At 37.3% G+C, this 20319-nt stretch overlaps 1 protein-coding gene across 1 annotated transcript; it reads right to left on the bottom strand.

The window, feature by feature from the left end:
• Positions 1 to 18: 18 nt before the first annotated feature.
• Positions 19 to 19875, bottom strand: LOC133831020 (protein arginine N-methyltransferase 1.5). Its single transcript, XM_062261177.1, has 23 exons — positions 19604 to 19875; positions 16689 to 16806; positions 6034 to 6143; positions 5496 to 5585; positions 5348 to 5413; positions 4866 to 4945; positions 4665 to 4740; positions 4476 to 4562; positions 3857 to 3941; positions 3515 to 3606; positions 3352 to 3387; positions 3113 to 3181; positions 2809 to 2877; positions 2641 to 2694; positions 2297 to 2371; positions 2074 to 2166; positions 1858 to 1961; positions 1363 to 1411; positions 1201 to 1287; positions 877 to 982; positions 702 to 789; positions 417 to 510; positions 19 to 312 (listed from the first exon to the last, which is right to left on the bottom strand). Exons 1-23 carry the CDS (start codon positions 19739 to 19741, stop codon positions 229 to 231), a joined length of 1950 nt encoding a protein of 649 aa, XP_062117161.1. The 5' UTR covers positions 19742 to 19875; the 3' UTR covers positions 19 to 228.
• Between the last annotated feature and the right edge of the window lie 444 nt (positions 19876 to 20319).

Here is a 20319-nt window from a genome sequence, read left to right as displayed (position 1 = left end):
ACAATAATATTGAGAACATTTCTACGATAATCTGTATGGACATATATGGGTATAAAATAGAACAACAGTGACAATCTCAGCATCTCAAAATATAGACATCCCGGTACTACAATCAAAACTGGACTTGATTAGAGCTTAGAATACATCTGGGTCTGTCTCGACAAATTGTTTATTTAAAATCTCTTTTTGTTTTGTTTTCATATTATATTTTCAGTTAAAAAGATTAGACTAGAGGCCAACCCAGTATGAGCGTCCATTACTGTTGTGAATGGCTGATGCACTTGGTGATGATACACCCCACTCATACCACACCTGAATATTTTTATCACAATCCACACATGTCAAACTATATACACACATATACATACACATAAATATATGCACAGAAAAAACACAACCCACGAGTCCTAGTTTACCTTGGTAGGGCCACAACAGCGCCAAAAATGCACTTCGAGATTAGAACCGGGTTCTACACAAACTGGCGTCCTTAGTGGGAAAAATATTGCAAACCTGAATAATGAACGATATAAAAGGCTCTTAGATATACATATAAATATATAGAAAGTATATTGAAGTATTTATACCAAACAAGAGTGAGTTGAAACTGTTGAATGGGGTATTACAGTTACAAAATTGAGCTAGTAAGAAGTTTCGAACAAATGAATAGATGGGATGGCATTAGATATATTATTAATGCTTACCAGCTGAACATGTTTGGTGTTGCTGTTGATGGTTCAATACCAAGATGGACATCTTTGTATAACGTTGCATCAAAATACCCAGCAAATCCTACACGCACAGCAAAATACAGTCACTTTTCTGAAAAAACAAACAATTAAAACGAATACATGTAAAGGAGTTATTCCAGGAGCGTACCATGAACCATAGCAGAGCCAGTATCACTGGGTATTTCAAACTGCAGTTTCGTGTACCGATTATTGCTTTTGTCAGTAGAATGATTTGGATGCGTAAATGTGAATACCTGTGAAACAAGACAAAGATATGGGTGTGAATAAAGCTAGTCCAAGAAAACACTATGAGATGACATGATAGTTCTAAAACTCTGATCCAAGTTTGTAGGTAAGAGACTAATTAAAACAACAAGCATGTGCAAAATTCTAAAAATCATAAGTCCAATCCGTCTAACCGATTTATACATAAATATATATATATATATATAAATAATGAGAGAGAACTCACAGGTTGAGGAGAAGCAAGCTTCGCAATACTATGGAATTTAACAACATACGCAGTTTCGAAGTGTATAACATCTTTATGCGACTTCACCTGTGACATTTACCAATTAACAAGAGCTAGAAATAGCGTTGGCGGCAAATTTCAGCACATAGACAGGAAACATACATCATTATAAAGCTTTGAGGCTGTCACTGGTTGGATAAAACTTGTGTATCTGAAAGAAGCAAGAAGCATAAGAACTGAACAACGTATGCTTTAATCAAAAACACTAATGCAGATTCCTGAAATTAAATAAAAGAACTTTATTCTATAGAACCAAGTATCAATGTTGTTCGAATGTAAAACCAAAACACAGAATCAGATTAGCACCAAACGAGATGTTCAGATTAGTATGATGCAAATAATTCCCAAAATTGACCTAAACTTAAATTCCAAAATTATTTTTTCTTTAATGAAATAAGCAATGGATCCAGATCATCAACACATAACTTTAAATCAGCTCTTAATAAATAATTCTATAATAATTTCTCTTTAAAAATTAGCTATGGATTAAGAAAAATCATCTTCAGAACAACCATCAACAAGCAAGTAAACATACCCCCAATTTTTTTTTTTTTTTTTTAAAAAAATGAACTCAATAGTTGGGATAATTATACATACGATGATGGTATTGAGATTCCATCAAGCTTCAAGAACCTTTGGGCTCCATCAAGGCATTCAGGAGACAGCTCATTATCACCAAAAGAACCCAACAATTCACTAACCTAAAACAAATGAAAGAAAACAAAAAAAAGAAAAAAACAATAGAAGTGAGGCATACCGAAAAGCATAAATAATTATAAACAAAAAGAACAACAGTACAGTACAGCACCATACCAAAATGTCAGCTTTTTCAGGAGCATTCCAGTAACGCATATCACATGAAATTATGGTAACAAGGCTTTCCCATCCCTCTAGTTTAACCAAGCTCTGCATCAATAACATAGTGTTATTTCAAGCATGAAATACAATATAATATACCATCAGGATAGAAATAGAGATTTATAAAACCATGGAACAGATTCCTAACAAAGTACTTTCACTCAATACTGAAACTCACATGAAGTGTAACAACTGCATTTGGATTTTTCTCAACAGCGTAAACTTTAAGCTTACGCCCTGTTTCTTCAGCTGCCTATATAAAAAAGTACAGAAAACAAATAAAAAAAATATTCAAATACAGAATCATGAAGAATGCACATTATATAAACATATTCACAATCTAAAAGATAGACTTCCATATTCAAATGGTCAGATATGTGGTACAAGGTCTGAGGTTCAAGTTCCTCATGGGTACCCACATAGCAATTGCTATAGTTTCTTGATCCCCAAATATTGTAGGGTTAGGCAGAGCCCAGTTTCCAAAATAAAAAAAAAAAAACACGTAGACATTGAGGAAATAACCTGTAATGATGCCCTTACAAGAGGTCCACGTCCTGCTCCTACAACCATCAATACCTTCCACACAAAAAATATAGAAGTATAAAGTCACAGCCTTTGCCTATAGAGTTTTCTTTGAAATAAGAATCATCTGACAAAAAAAGGTGATATTGGTATAATCTGGCAGCTTACTGTTGTAATAGCTGATGCCTCTTCGTCAGGAACCCTTTCCAATAAAGCTTTAGAAACAGCCCTTTGGTACTGCATAAACAAACAGATAACCACCATCAGAAGGTAAGTTACTAACACTCATTTCCAGCACACTCTCAGTTTGTTTCCTTTTTGTTGCTTAAATGAAATAAAAGAAAAGTGTGCTTCTTTCTCTCAAATAGTGTTCATTAAAATAAGTAAACCCCCCGAGATACACATATAAAGGGAAAAATAAAAGCATTGAACAAAAACAAGGAAAAACAAAGACATCAAAATGAACTCATACCTGAATGTACTTCATTGTATCCTTCTCAAATGTCTCGTAGGTTTGAGCCTCCAGATTATCCATGAGCGGCTGCATTTGCAAAAAACAGCTAGTAATTTAATAAGAGTGACAGAAATCTGTGAAAATAATGAAATTGTAAAATTTAGTATTTGAATAAAAATTAAAAATGAAAGATTGCCGACTAAAAAAAACAAGTAAAAGGAAAATATAAGAATAACCAATCAAGTGTAAAAGTGCACCTGTAAGGGTGATTGCAAAAAATCCCTGTATCCCAGCTGACACAAGAGTATAAGAGTTAAAAGAAAGAAAATAGCAGGAAAGGGTATATTATGTGAACAACCATATGCACGCTTGTGTGTGTGCTCATACATTTATGCAATCCATATATAACAACTAACCTACCTCAAACCGTTCTTGCTCTGGAATGGGATCCAACTTTTGGTAGAGATAACCAATGTAATCCAAATATGACCTCAACGGATGTCTCTTATCACCTGAACAAGGCAAGGGAGTTCAGAACAATGCAAAACAATATTAAAGAAGAAAAATTCAAAGTTAAAAACCTAGACCAGCTTTAAAACAATTGATACATAAATCTATTTGAAAAAGAATGCAAAGGATTTTTAAACACGGTAAACCAAGGAAAAAATTGCAATTTAACTTTAGGAAAATATCAGTGCTTACAGTAGGTTCTGCAATCATATTGAAGATATGTCACTGAAGGAATAAAATATATACACTTACCATCAACATTACTAATACTCTGATTGGCAGACAGATCGGCATTTCCCCTAGGAAGATTGTGTACTGGTTTTCCAGATATTACAACCTAAAGAGATTCCAGAAGCATAGCTAAGTAGAGCTTACAGGATGGTCATAATGAGATCTACAAATGCCAAGTAATGTCGATAAAACTACTATGAGAGCGAGAGCTTTAGATTCTAACTACGGCATAATGACAGAGAATGCAGATGAACTAGATTGTTAAGTAACTTAAGTTTCCTGGAAATAATAACAAAGGCACCTTGAAACTCTAGATGATACTGGCCATCTTCGTGTATGTTCTCTATTCTATTAATAACACTGTTCCCTCTTTCTTATATATATAAAAAAATCAATAACAAAAGCTAATCTGCCTCACGTATAATCAAGCAACATTTGAAGCAATTCAATAAAGCTACAGTAAATTCTAACTACTCATGCCAAATAATTTCACTAATAAAATTCAAATAACTAGTAGATTAACTCCTTCCAATTGAACCTATGTCCTAGATATAGGAGTTTCTAAGAAATCAAAGTAGAATGCGTGAAAGAGAACTTATATGAAAACGTTGGCAGATATTTCTCCGTAGATCATAAATACCTGTACTGAATGATTGAAGAAACCAGTAATTAGTCTCTGGTGGCGCTTTGACAAGCATGGGTAACCCCTTGTGTTTGTTAAAAAGGACTGGCAAATTGGTAATTTTACTGTTACAAATCCAGTTAATGACAGATCCAGCATGCAGTAAAAACCTTATATAATATAGAATGCTGCTTAATAAATAGTTACATCAGTATTAACGATAGCTGCTCGAACAGACTCTCCAAACCAACGTCCAAGTGAGTTTAATGAAGGCAATGAACTCCTAAGAATTAGCAAAAATTAAGATTAGAAATGCCATCTAGAACGAAACCTTTTGAGAAGTATCTCCAAAACTTTAGGTGAATTCTATTCTAAAAAAGGATTAATCTCAAGTTTGTTTTAACTCACATAACATCAAGGGCAACAGATAAGCGACTATGATGTTCACAAAGCAACCGAAAAGAATTCCAAATCTCCCAAGAATCAATCTGCATAAAAGACAGGAAAGAGGGTTTGTGTTTAGTTTTCAGTTACCTATAAGGCTGACACAGGAGAAATTGAGATTAGTTTAAATCTACTCAAGTATCAAGTGGATGCAGACAATATTCCTCCACTTATAACTTGGACAACTTTGGCGAAATGACACAAAAAAAACCCTCCCACGCAAAGAACAAACCCTATATAAAAGCATAGACGCAGAATATACCAAAGAAATTCCTTGATCTTTCAAGGATAATCATAGGCACTCTGCAAGGGAACGAGGTTCATAAACAACTCACAAATATTTTAGTTGCAAAGAAAAAGAGGGTAAGAGTTACTTTCCAAGTTTAAATTCAGTCAATGTAAAAAATTAAAAGATTAAACCTTGAATAGTTAAGAATTTTACTCACCAATTGTTCTGAATTGGAATCTGTGGAGTCATCATCAGTTTTCACCAATGGAATCCTAAGCCACAACTGTAATAACAGAATAATAAGAAAGCATACAACATATATTAAGATATAAATGACACATTAATAATGAAATGAAGAATGGTACCTGCATATTGTTTAGACTCTGTAGAATCTGATTCGCACACCTAGCATAATTAGCACAAGACTTTCCCTTGGGAGCTGGAAGAAGGCATGCCTGCAGTACGAGTACTTAATGAAACTGGAATCTTAAAGAAATATACATGGAGGAAATAAGGTATAGAGGGCACTTTTTCTTTATTGCCTACTTAAGTTGAAAAAATGTGTGAAAAATAAAATTAAAGATAATTGGAGAGTAAATAACCTGAAAATTGCATTACATCAAGTAAGGAGATGTGTACAATTGATAAGTTAGAATAAAGATGTAGACAACCCAAAAATTTAAGGGGTAAATGAAACAATCCAAAAGTTAATCATAACCAAAAATTAAAATTGAAATTAACAAAATTCATAATCCCCTTCTTGTGAAATATTTTATTAGGAAAAAAATGTTTTTCCCTTTATTCTACTTCAACCTACCACACATTCAGATTATGGAAAATGCAAAAAGTTTACCACACATTAGAGGGGCTGTATTAATATTAAATAATATACACAATGTGCACCTGCAGGGAGAGATGAGAAGCCCATGCAATCTCTTGCTTTAGGGTGGTTTCAGAATCCAATCGAAGAATCTCATCTTCCGAGTCTAAATCAATCCATGAGCTAACTTTTCCTGAAAAAAGAAAGCCAGCCATAAAATAAGCTTTGCTTATGCTAATTAATATACTTGTGTAGATGTACCATGATGCAAAATGAGATACAAGATAAGTATAATAATTAAGAATATGAATTTATTTTAAAAAATAGAATTATTTACTTATGTAATTGGATATGAATTTATTATATCTACTACTGTTTTTTTTTTTTAAAAAAATCACAAGTAAATTGTGGAAATAATGCTTCAATATTTGATTTAATTAGAGTTATGCCTTTATATAGGCACTGAATGAGAATATATGTGGTAGTTAATACTAAATATCCTAGCATAATTACAGCAAAGAATAGGGTAACAAAATAAGCCTACAATAATCTAAATATGGAAACCATACAAAATATACAGCTAGGTTTCCCATTCTAAAAGGGATTCCGAATAATATTTCCTACACCCTCCCTCATGCTGGTGCATAGAGATTCCACATGCCTAGCTTGCACACTAACTCATTGAAACGTTCTTTAGACAAACCCTTAGTCCGTATATCTGCCTGTTGGTGCTTGCTGGGAATGTAGACAACACATAATTCATTTTCATCAAATTTTTCTTTGATAAAGTGTCTATCTACTTCAACATGTTTAGTTCTGTCGTGATGAATTGGATTATGTGCGATGCTAATGGCTGATTTACTGTCACTATACAACTTCAACGAAGCAGTCCTTTGAAGTTTTAGTTCTTCAAGTATGCATTTAATCCAGATTAATTCACATACTCCTTGAGCAAGAGCTCTAAATTCTGCTTCAGCACTACTTCGAGCTACCACTGGTTGCTTCTTACTCCTCCAAGTAACCAAGTTCCCTTAAACTTTAGTGCAACAACCAGTTGTTGATCTTCTATCCTCAACTAATCCTGCCCAATCCGCATCTATGAAGGCCTCAACACCTCACTCTTCATTTTTCTTAAACAATAACTCAGTCCCTCCAAACATTTTTAAGGGAAAATTGGAAACAAGTAGTGTATATGGATATTTTTTAAAAAGCACTGAGAGAGGAGTGTTATATTTTAACACTCGAGAGGGCAGTCTATTGATGAGATATACAGCTGTTAGAATAGCCTCACCACAGAAATGTTTGGGACAGAATTTGTAAACATTAGGGCTCTAGCAATTTCCAAAAGATGCCTATTTTTGCGTTCAGCAACCCCATTTTGTTGAGGTGTGCCTGTACACGAGCTTTTATGCACAATAGCATGAGATAAAAGATAATCATCCAAGATTGAATTAAAATATTCAATTCCATTATCTGTGTGTAAGACTTATAGATTTGCATTGAATTGAGTTTTTATCATAGAGTGAAAAAATTTGAATGTCATGGCAACATCAGATTTAGTTTTAAGAAGAAATACCCAACTAACACGTGTGTGATCATCAATGAAAATAATAAACAATCTAATATTTGTAGTATTAGTTATTCGAGATGGTCCCCATATATCACTGTGAATAAGAGTAAATGGTCGGGTAGATTTGTAGGGTATAGAATAAAAAACAGCACGTGTGTATTTGGCCAATTGACAAATTTCACATTGAAATAATCTCTAAGTTTTTATTTTGAAACAACTTAAGAAATAAGTACTTTAAATATGAAAAACTAGGGTGGCCTAACCTATAATGCCACCTCATAATATCATTGTCACTAGAAGAAATACAACTAGAAACAAGAGCTTTATTGACTTGAGCAGGAGGAAACGGATCAAGGTAATATAGGCCACTACATGCCTTCGCATTCCCAATCATCTTCCTCGAGGACATATCCTGAAAAGTACAACAGAGTGGTGAGAAAGAAGCAAAACACTACTGGTCATGAGTGATTTTACTGACAGAAAGAAGATTACAAGAGAGATTAGGAACATGGAGAACATCTTGTAGAACAAGAGAAGGAGATAATTGTATAGTTCCTTTACCAGCCATAGAAGAAAGGGAACCATCAGCAATTTTAATTTTTTGGGTACCTGGACAAGGAGTATAAGTAGTGAACTGATTGGGCTGACCAGTCATGTGATCCGAGGCCCCCAAGTCCACAATCCAGGCAGTATTTTGAACATTGAAGGCAGTGGAAGTACCTGAATTGGAGGAGGACGAAGGATCAACTGCAGGGACAGCAAGAGCAGTGCTTAGAAGCTGACGGAGCTGAGTAATCTGAGCTGGAGTGAATGGAAAAGGCTATGGTGGAGCAGCAACCAAGGCTTGACTGTCAGAGTTGGGATGATTTGAGGGACGAGGCTTCCAATCAGCTGGTTTACCATAGATTTACCAACATTTTTCCTTGGTATGACCAACCTTGTTGCAGTGGGAACACCATGGACGTTCACGTCGATTTCCACGAGAGTCATCACCATCCTTGATGCGTCGGGCAGCAAGAGCAGATTGATCAGTTTCAGCAGCGACTTGGGGTCCCATCATGACTCTCTTCCTGCTCTCCTCCCTTCGAACCTCGGCAAAAGCCTCACGGATGGTGGGAAGAGGATTCTTGCCTAAGAGACGTCCACGCACCTCATCAAGGTCTCGATTAAGGCCATGGAGAAAGTAAAAAAATCTCTCTCGATCAAGCATTTTTTTTATAGAAAGAAGCATCAGCAGAACATTTTAATAGGTCACCTTTGACCTATGTATATGCAAGGAAAAGAGGAAAGGCAAAAGAGAATGCCAGGTCAGCTGAGAATAGTGCTAAGACAGGGGGGAATTAATAGGTGGTTACGTGGGAAGGGATAGGCTAAGGTATGATACAGATTTGTAAATGTGCACCTGCTAATATTAGAATAATAGTCTAGTAGTGTTTGGAAAAGAGGGTGTGGAAGAGCTGAGAGAACAGTGTAAAGGGAGAGAATACAGGCTCTCAAAAATCCTGTAATTTGCTTATTCAATGAAATCCTACTATTTCTACTCCATTCTTTCTGTTCTGTGTTGTTGATTTGGTAGGGCTACTCTATCAATTGATATCAGAGAGTAACGATCCTTGATGGCCAAGAAGTGGGAAGCTGTGGTCAAGGCTTTGGATGGTAGGTTCTTAGACTTCCAGCACGAGATCCAGTCGGAAGTAGCGGCACTAACGGCTGATATGGGGTCCGTGAAAGAAGAAGAACTGGCATGATTACCTGCGATGGAGAATGCGCTACAACTAATCGTGGCCCAGTTGCACCAGCCGACTCACAAGAGCGTGGGCGACTCATCGGCCATCAGCGCCGATCAGGCACGGTGGGCAGTTGACGGAGACTCGGCGTCGGGAGCGAAACCAGTGAGTCCGCAGGAGGTCCGCTCACCACCATCTCACTTGATTCCTCTGACTGACCACTCATCTTCAGATCCCTGGTTCGGCAGAGATTTCCGACCACCGAGAATGGAATTGCCCATGTTTTCAAGTGACAATCCAGAGGGATGGATATACAGGGCCGAACGCAATTTTCTCTTGTAAAAAATGACCAAGACTCACATGTTAGAGACTGCAATTATTGGGTTAGAAGGGGACGCTTTGACGTGGTTTCAGTGAGAAAATCAACGATGGCCAATAACAACATGGGCAACCTTGAAGATGCTCATCTTAGGTCGATTCTGTGCTCAGCCAGTAGGGTCGTTGTCAGAGGAGATTTTGTCCGTCAAGCAGGATACAACAGTGAAGGACTATAGACTCAAGTGGGAGGCACTTGCTTCCCGGTATCCAGATACACCTGAGCATATTCTAGAAGGTAATTTTGTGAAGGGTTTGAAAGAAGAAATTAGAAGTGCAATCCATATTCTGAAGCCCACGGGTTTGGCTCATGTTATGGATTTAGCCCAAAGAATCGAGGAGAGTCACCAAATGTTGGGTGGGTCAAGTTTGGGTAGTCGACCATCTACCAACCGACCCTCTTTGAGCCCAATCACACCATCTCTGCTTGGACGCCTAAACCGCCATCACCATTCAGTTCAAGCTCCTCTGTAGGCTCGGTCTCTGCACCGGCACCAACTCCACCGAAGGTTCCGCATACACGGCGGCGTATTACTGAGGTTGAATACCAAGACAGAAAAGCACGAGGAGTATGTTTCAAGTGTGAAAAGAAGCGGCATAGGGGCCTTGAGTGAGCAAAAAACACTACAAATGATTTTAATTATGGATGAGGATGAAGGCAGCCCACCGATGGAGTCTCCCCCCTACAACCCCGGAACCTTTAGAGGATATTGCAAGTGAAGAAACACTGGCAACATTATCTCTAAATTCATTAGTCGAAATCACATCAGCCAACACAATGAAGCTAGCGGTTAGAATCGGGCAACAAGCAGTGACTGTTCTCATTGACAGCGGCGCAACGCATAATTTCATCTCCGTTGACATAGTAAAAGCAGCCAATATCCCAATCACAGCCACTTCTTATTATGGAGTGTTGCTGGGCACAAGGGGCAAGGTACGCACGGATGGTATTTGTCCTTCAGTGGAGCTCGATTTGGGGACCTTGCGGGTTGTTACTGATTTTCTTCCTTTGGATTTGGGTGGGGCAGATGTCATATTGGGGATCAAATGGTTAGAGACTTTGGGGAATACGCAAGTCAATTGGTGAACGATGGTGATGAAATTCGAAGTTGGGGGTTCCTGGATTACACTACAAGGTGATCCGAGTCTTTGTAAGTCCCAAATCTCCCTCAAGGCCATGATACACACAGTGCAGCAAGAAGGGGAGGGATTTTGGGTTGAGTTTGGTGCCTTTGTTGTAGAGGAGGAGCCCAACAATAGCTACGTTCCACCACCCGTCCTCACCATTTTGGAAAAATTTGACGCTGATTTTGAGATGCCACAAGGGTTGCCACCCATTCGGTCAAAGGAGCATACTATATGCTTGAAGGACGGCATGGGACCTATTAGCGTCCGGCCATACCGCTATGCTCAGGCACAAAAAGATGAAATTGAGAGGTTGATGGCGGAAATGTTACAAGCTGGAATAGTCCAACCTAGCACTAGTCCTTTCTCGAGTCCGGTGCTGTTGGTGAAGAAGAAAGATGGGAGCTGGAAGTTTTGTGTAGATTACCAGGCTTTAAATCGAGCTACAGTTGCTGATAAATTTCCCATACCAGTCATAGATGAGTTGCTAGATGAGCTTTTTGGTGCCAAGGTGTTTTCCAAGTTGGATCTCAAATCCGGATATCATCAAATTCGGGTTTGTGCTAGAGAAGTGGAGAAGACAGCCTTTCGCACGCATGAAGGACATTATGAGTTCTTGGTCATGCCTTTTGGCTTGACAAACGCCCCCACCACTTTCCAAGCCTTAATGAACGAGGTATTCCATGATTTCTTGCGAAAGTTTGTCTAAGTTTTCTTTGACGATATTTTGGTGTATAGTGCTATCCTCGAAGAACATCAGCGCCACTTGGAGATGGTTCTTGAGCGTTATTTCACCACCAACTTTATGCAAATCGCAAGTGTTTATTTGCTCAAAGTCGTTTGGAGTACTTGGGTCACATTATTTCTGCAGATGGAGTGGCAGCCGATCCACAGAAGATTGTGGCCATGGCTGAATGGCCTATTCCCAAGACTTTGAGGGATTTGAGAGGACTTTTGGGTCTAACCGGATATTATCAGAAGTTTGTACAAGGGTATGGACAGATTGCAAAGCCTTTGACAGATCAATTGCGAAAAGATGCTTTTGGCTGGTCGGATGAGGCACAAGAGGCTTTTATTCGTTTGAAAGAGGCAATGTGCTTGGTACCGGTTTTAGCACTGCCTGATTTTTCTATACCATTTGTATTGGAAGTTGATGCTTTGGGCAGTGGGTTAGGGGCGGTGTTGATGCAAAATCAACGACCCATTGCTTTCTATAGCCAAGTCCTTTCCCCTAGAGCACGCACCAAGTCCATTTATGAGAGGGAATTGATGGCCATCATGCTAGCAATACAGAAATGGCGTCCTTATTTGTTGGGTCGCAAGTTTTTAGTTCGCACGGACCAACGAAGCCTCAAGTATTTGCTGGAACAAAGACTGGTGGCTTCCGAACACCAAAAATGGTTGACTAAACTGCTGGGGTACGACTTTGATATTGTGTATAAGCCCGGTTTAGAAAACAAGACTGTCGACGCGCCATCTAGGATTCATCAGGATGTATCCTTGATGGCCATCTCCGTTCCCACCCTTCATTTTATCTCGGATTTACAATCCCATGTCGCAGCAGATCCGAATTTGGCAAAAGTGATTCAAGATTTGAAGTTGGGGCGTGACACAGAGGGTTATTTATTAGTCCAAGGTTGTTTGAAGTTTCGTGGGCGGTTGGCCATTCCGGCATCTTCACCATTTATTCCACTACTACTTCATGAGTACCACGGTAACACCATGGGAGGACATTCCATGGGAGGACATTCTGGGGTCTTTAAAACATTTCAGCGGCTGGCTAAAGATCTCTATTGGGCAGGGATGCGAAGGGATGTTCAGAAATGTCTCAGAATGTGCTATTTGTCAACAGAGTAAATATTTGGCTCAGTCACCTGCTGGTTTACTTCAGCCATTGCCCATTCCAGAGCAGATTTGGAAGACATATCAATGGATTTCATCGAAGGCTTCCCAATATCGAATGGGTTTGACACAATTTTTGTGGTGGTGGACAGACTTACGAAGTATAGTCATTTCATACTTCTTCGCCATCCATTCTCAGCCACCACCGTTGTTGCGATATTCATTAGAGAGGTAGTCCGGTTACATGGTATTCCCCGTTCTATCATTTCCGATCGCGAGAAGGTGTTTATGAGCATCTTTTGGAAAGAGTTGTTTCGTTTACAAGGAACACAACTCAAGCATAGTACTGTGTACCATCCACAATCTGATGGGCAAACAGAAGTGGTGAATAGATGTTTGGAAACTTACTTGAGATGCTTTGTGAGCACCAAACCGAAGCAGTGGGTCGGGTGGCTGCCTTGGGTAGAATTTTGGTGCAATACATCCTATCATACAACAGCTGGGATGACTCCATTCTTCGTAGTTTATGGTAGGGACCCTCCTCCAGTGATTAAATTCGAACCTGGAAGCACTAATGTCTCAGCCGTGGAAGATACCCTCAAGGCACGAGATGAGGTCTTAGAATTGCTTAAGCTAAACCTCCAACGAGCACAACAAAAAATGAAAATGCAAGCAGATCGAAGTGTTGGGATGTCCATTTTGAAGTGGGTGACTTAGTTTATGTCAAGCTGCGTCCATATCGACAAAGATCTTTGGCTAAACGTCGCAATGAGAAGCTTGCTCCTCGTTACTTCGAACCATTTCCTGTGTTGGCCAGAGTTGGGACAGCAGCATATCGGCTTCAATTACCTCCAGACGCCACCATTCATCCAGTTTTCCATGTGTCTTTGCTTCGGGCTGCCTTGGGATCACATCAGCAAGCCTCTATACTACCTCCTGAATTGAACGCCGACCTTGAATGGACCCTCACTCCTGAGATAGTATTGGATATACATCCGGGCACTCACAAAACCCCTCCGCAGGCTTTGATTAAGTGGCTTAATCTCCCAGCATTTGAGGCAACTTGGGAAGATTTTACAACTCTGCACCAACAGTTTCCTCACTTTCACCTTGAGGACAAGGTGAATCTTTGGGCAGGGGTATTGATAGGCCACTTTTGACCTATGTATATGCAAGGAAAAGAGGAAAGGCAAAAGAGAATGCCAGGTCAGCTGAGCATAGTGCTAAGACAGGGGGGAATTAATAGGTGGTTAGGTGGGAAGGGATAGGCTAAGGTATGGTGCAGATTTGTAAATGTGCACCTGCTAATATTAGAATAATAGTCTAGTAGTGTTTGGAAAAGAGGGTGTGGAAGAGTTGAGAGAACATTGTAAAGGGAGAGAATACAGGCTCTCGAAAATCCTGTAATTTGCTTATTCAATGAAATCCTACTATTTCTACTCCATTCTTTCTGTTCTGTGTTGTTGATTTGGCAGGGTTACTCTATCACATTTCCATTCACGAACATAAAAAAGATCTATTTCTTGCCATAAATCATAAAGGATGCCATAGTATTGTGTTACCGTAAGGGAATTTTGTCGCTGATCCCGAAGTCAGGATTTGAGTTCAAAAACCTGGGCGGAATTTTCCAGATCCAAGCAAGCCTCCTGAACAGTGTCCCATACTTCTTTAGTAGTAGAAAAGAATAAATAAGTCTTACCAATGTCCACTTCCATTGAGTTGATAAGTCAGGCCATGATGAGAGAGTTTTCGGACTCCCACTTAGCATAAGAGGGATCATCAACTTGAGGAGTAGGAACAGAACTAGTGAGATATCCCAAGCGTCCACGTCCTCGAAGGTACATCTTCACGGATTGAGGCCATTGCAGAAAGTTCTGACCATTCAGCTTGTGTATGGTAATTTGGAGAGAGTTTTGGTGATCAAAGGATGTGGAAGACACATCAGAGGGGGGTTTTGTTGATAATGGAATCGGCTGAGGTGTAATCAGTGACAGAGGCAGTGGGATTTTGAGTGTTTGGATGGGTTACAGTGGCCATGAGGGAAGAAAGAAGCAGAAAAAACAAGACAAAGACAGATAGCAGCGGAAGCTTTAGGGTTAGGCTTTTAGGCTCTGGTACCATGTGGAAATAATGCTTCAATATTTTATTGAATTAGAGTTATGCCTTTAAATAGGCACTGTACAAAGAATGAGAAGATATTTGGTAGTTAATACCAAATATCCTAGCATAATTACAGCAAAGAATAGAGTAACAAAATAAGCCTACAATAATCTAAATATGGAAACTATACAAAATATACAGCTAGGTTTCCCATTCTAAAAAGGATACCGAATAATATTTCCTACATAAATAAAAAGTTCAGCTTGTATTTATAGTCCATTTCCCAGTAGGGATAGGTTTGCTTGTCTATATATGGCTTAATATGATGAAGGGTTGTGTATAGAAGTGGCTCACATATGTTGACATTCTGTCACTTAGGATAAAACTTCAGTATTATTAACGATGAATCTCCACTACTAATTTTATTTACTTAGCCTAAATTAATATGTATGCAGTTGTGTGTGGAACAATGAGCTGATATCATTAAAAAGATAAAGGGAGCAGAGCACAAATAGCGGGAAGGATTGATCCACCAACCAAGCAAATCAACAAAGAAGAAGGGATATGAAGTCAATATTTAAGACATAAAGATCAAAAGAGCAGATCACTAAAATAAAAAATACACTACTCTAGAATATCTAGTAAAGTGGTTCTTTGTCCAAGCATTTGCTCTTATTAACTAGGTGTTAATATTATATTTTAAAGTCAAAATATTTTATTAATGTGTGGCATCAATGCATATTTTGTAAGAAAGAGGTTCAATCTCTACCAGTAACCAATCCATGTCTATTAAGAGTGAAAACTGACAAAAATGAATTAATTAAGATGCAGAAGATAAAAAAGCATAGTTATTTCAAAAAATAGGAAATGTAAGCAGCAACACAGTGCATTAAGACTAACTTTAAGTGGGACTATATTGTTTATTAACCATGTCATGCCAAACTGAAATATAATGTGCCCATTTCCCATGTCATAACGAAATTTAAATGACTGGGACAAACCAAAACCTACTTGATCCTAGAAGATCATTTTCTTAAGCTCCTATGATTAATTTAGCTTGACTAATGAAGAATTCAACATTTTCATCTAGATTTTTGGATCACACAATTCATGAACCTCATAGGTCCAATACTAACATAATTTCAAGTAGAAAGCTAAACAAATATTTCAGAGCACACCCAAAATGGAGCTGAAACTCAAAAAATTTAAGATGATGAACCTAATACAGAGACTAATGATTTAAATTGTTGTCAAGGTATTTGTTTATATTTTTTCCCACTTTTCAAACTATTAGAATGGCCTCCAAACTAAATCATGGTTCAACCCCCATCACATTTATTACATTAATGATTTTTGGGTTGCACTAAGACTGTTCATTTTTAAAGTAATTGAATTATCTTTGCAGCCATTCATTCTCTAAACAGTTAATGAATCTGAATTTTGCTTAAAGAAAAGAGAAAGAGAGAGAAAGAGAGAGAGAGAGAGAAAGAGTTATTAATTAAGAAGATGAGCGAAATATTTTGGAGCAACCAGCAATGTACAAACAGAGATATTGGAAGTCAACATACATAAGTTTGTAGATAATATCACCTGACCACGTATCAGACAGCATTAAATCATACCATTTAAAACTAATCTGACATCAAACATATATTTCAGGATTGTCATTTGATCAAGACTATTATATATGTATTTTTCAAAACAAAAAAAAAAAGAGTATTTTACACGTAGGAATATCAATTTTTTTTAAATATATATATACATGTAGGAATATCATTTTTTTTTACATATATGTACATGTAGGAATATCATTTTTTTTAACATATATGTACATGTAGGAATATCATTTTTTTTTACATAGATATACATATGCACAAAAGAAATATTCACAAAGTATATGAAGAAGCGACAACCAACAATAAATTTCTCCATCTGATGTGAAAAATACAACACACGGAATGCTTCCAAAATAATTGACTTTACTCCCAGACGTTCATACCTACAACATGACTGCTCCACTGAGAAGGACTTAAAACTAAGTCTGATCCAGCAAAAGGCAAAGCACCATATTCACCACCTTCTTTTTGCATTAAGCTCGGCCGATAAGCGGGATCCATCTGCACCACTCAAAAAATGCATATAATTGCATTAGTACCCCAACATACAATATTTGTAAGTTGATTTTGATAACTGCATCAAATAGTAAGATACCAACCTAAATAACCTACAAGTAAGGAAAATAATTGAAAGTATCTAATACATGCATATGTAAGAATAGAACAATGAATGACGACGAATGTAGTTAGTAGCCATTGTGTAAAGCCAGAGTCAAATAGCTTCACTACCAAAAAGTCACCAACAAGCATTTCTTTAGGTGAGCTTACTGACTATTCACATAAAAACGAAGAGCTGTTAAGCTGATATGTATGTGACTGGCTAATTGGCCACCAACACTTGTACAGTTATACCTATATAACAATTACATACAAACTCCTATAACCACGTAGTAACTACAAAATATTATGAAAGCAATCCTAGCAAAAAGAAACAAGAGATCACAGAATAACAGTCTGCCCAAAGCATGTTTCGCAGGACAGTACGCTGAAGAACAATAACAACAACAAAAAGCATGAACAAGAAGACACAAAGTCCTCATACATTACTTGTCAAATAAAAATGTCATTATTAGCTAAACAAGTAGTAAAACAAACATAATTTTATGTATATCACTTGAATTAAAACATGTTTTAATCAACTTTCTGATAACCAGTATGATTAAGTACAACTTCACATACTTAATATGTTATCATCAATGTTAGGCAGACATTTTATGATCCTCAACATGTGACATTACTATCACCCTAATGAAAAAACAACACCCTAGTGACAAGATAACAATTATTCTAAAAGAACAAATCCAAAATAAAATGAATGATGAAGAATGTAGTTAGTAGCCATCGAGTAAAGCCAGAGTTAATCAGGTTCACTACAAAAAGACCACCAACAAGAAATTCTTTAGGTGAGCTTACTGACCATTCACATAAAAAAGTGCAGCTGCTAAGCTGATATGTATGTGACTGGCTAATTGGCCACCAACACTTATACCTACATAGCAATTACATACAAACTCATATAACCACGTAGTAGCTACAAAAAATCATAAAAGCAATCATAAACAAGAGATCACATATTAGCATTCTTCCCAAAGCATGTGTCACAGGAAAGTACCCAAGAGAGCAATAAGAACAACAAAAAGAATGAACAAGAAGACACATAATCACCTCATACAAAATCCTCATTATCATCTAAAAAAGTAGTATATAAACAAACATATTTTTAACATATCACTTGAATTAAAGCATGTTTTTGATTAACTTTCTGATAACCAATATGATTAATTAAGTAAAAGGTTATTAATGTTAGGCAGAGATTTTATGACCCTCAATATGCTCGCATTTATATCACCTTTATCAAACAACGACACCCTAACTAATGACAATAATTAGATAAAATTTATTCTAAAAGAATAAATTCAAAATAAAATGAATGATGAAGAATGTAGTTAGTAGCCATCGAGTAAAGCCAGAGTCAATTAGCTTCACCACCAAAAGACCACCAACAAGCATTTCTTTAGGTGATCTTACTGACCATTCACATAAAGAGAACAACTGTTAAGCTGATAAGTATGTGACTGGCTAATTGGCCACCAATACATATACCTACAAAAAAATTACATATAACCACATGGTAGCTACAAAAAACAATGAAAGCAATTATAGCAAAAAGAAACAAGAGATCACATAATACCTGCCTCCCCAAATCATGTTTCACAGGATGGTACCCTGAAGAGCCATCATAAAAAAAGGCATGAACAAAAAAACCACATACTTATCATATTACTTGTCAAATAGAACTTTCATAATGTTCAAAAAAAAATTTAAACATCCCTTGACTTAAAACGTGTTTTTGATTAACTTTCCAATAACCAATATGTAGTACAAATTGGCATGCTTAATAGTGTTATCAATGTTAGGCAGAGGTTTCATCATCCTCACTTTACAATGCTAGCATTTCTATCGCCCTGATCAAACAATAACAGCCTGATGACAATAATTAGATAACAATTATCCTAAAAGAGCAAATCAAAATTAAAATGAATGATGAAGAATATAGTCAGCAGCCATCGAGTAAAGCCAAAGTCAAGTAACTTCACTACCGAAAGGGCACTAGCAAGAATTTCTTTAGGTAAGCTTACTGACCATTCACATAAAAAGAACAGCTGTTGAGCTGATACATATATGACTGGCTAATTGGCCACCAACACTTACTTATACCCACATGGCAATTACATACAAACCCATATAAACACATAGTAGCTACAAAAAATCATGAAAGCAATCGTAACAAAAAGAAACAAGAGATCACATATTAACTGTCTGCCCAAAGCATGTTTCACGGGACAATACCCTGAAAAGCAATCATAACAACAAAAGGCATGAACAAGAACTTCAAGAAGACATAGTCATTAATCATATAGTACTTCTCATATAAAATTTCCATTATTATCTGGAATAAAACAAACATAATTTCAATGATATCAAAACTCGAAATTAATCATGTTTGCTATTAAAATCTCGGAAACAATTAAGTTTTACAAATTCACATGAATGTAATGTAGTTAGTAGTAGACCCATAGTGAAGAGTGAAGAAATCTTCACCAGCAGAGGCTACAAAAACAGGCATTGCTATAGGTGAGCTTACTGACCATTCACATAGAAAAATAACAGCTGGTGAGCTGGTATGTGACTGGCTAATTAGCCACCAAAACACACACACATTTCACTACACCAACATATACACAGTTAATGACGGAACAAGATCAATACTGAAATGGGGTAAGAAGAGGAGACGAACCAGTTGAGCAACGACGAAATCGAATCCCGCGCCGCATATATGGTTAGACAAAAGTTGAGGCATGTCATGGCTGAAATTGGTCTCGACGCCACAGTAGCGGGACTCGCTTTTGTCCCCGGGGCGTTCGCCTAGAGGCATTTTGTCCTAGCTATAAGGGTTTTCTTCTCTGCACGCCCGGGTTTGGCCGAAATGAATAAGAAAGAAGAATCAAGAATGAAGAGAGAGAGAGCCAGAGAGGGACTAGGGTTTTGGGAGGGTTTAATGGAAGCTATTTTATATTTATATAAGCCGAAAGAGAGTGAAGCTGTGGGTTATTTTTGTAAGGGCATGTTTGTTTCGGGATAAAGACATTGTACTCGTATAACGGTCCTCTTCCACATGGACATTTTGCAAAAATAAATTTTATTTGGATTATAAAAATCATTCAAAAAGTGTATTTTCGTTGCATTCTATTCATTTTTTTTAATAGTTTGCTGAAATGATCACAAGTCACCTATATGGTTGCAGTATGATGATTTATTTAGCTAACTGAAGCTAGCCGAAGTTAAACAATGATGTATCATTAGGCTACTTTAATGACATAATTAGCTACATGATAATTTTCTCTTATTCTTCAGTATGTACACGGCATAACCATATTTTGTTACACCCTTGGGAATGCTGAGTCATGACCCTATATACATGTACCTTTATTTAGATTTTCAAGGAATACAACA

The sequence above is a fragment of the Humulus lupulus genome, chromosome 4 (genome assembly GCF_963169125.1).
Source record: "Humulus lupulus chromosome 4, drHumLupu1.1, whole genome shotgun sequence".
NCBI classification, from domain to species: Eukaryota; Viridiplantae; Streptophyta; class Magnoliopsida; order Rosales; family Cannabaceae; genus Humulus; species Humulus lupulus.
The sequence above is the reverse complement of the archived record's forward strand: the minus strand, read 5'-3'. Positions and strand labels throughout refer to the sequence as shown.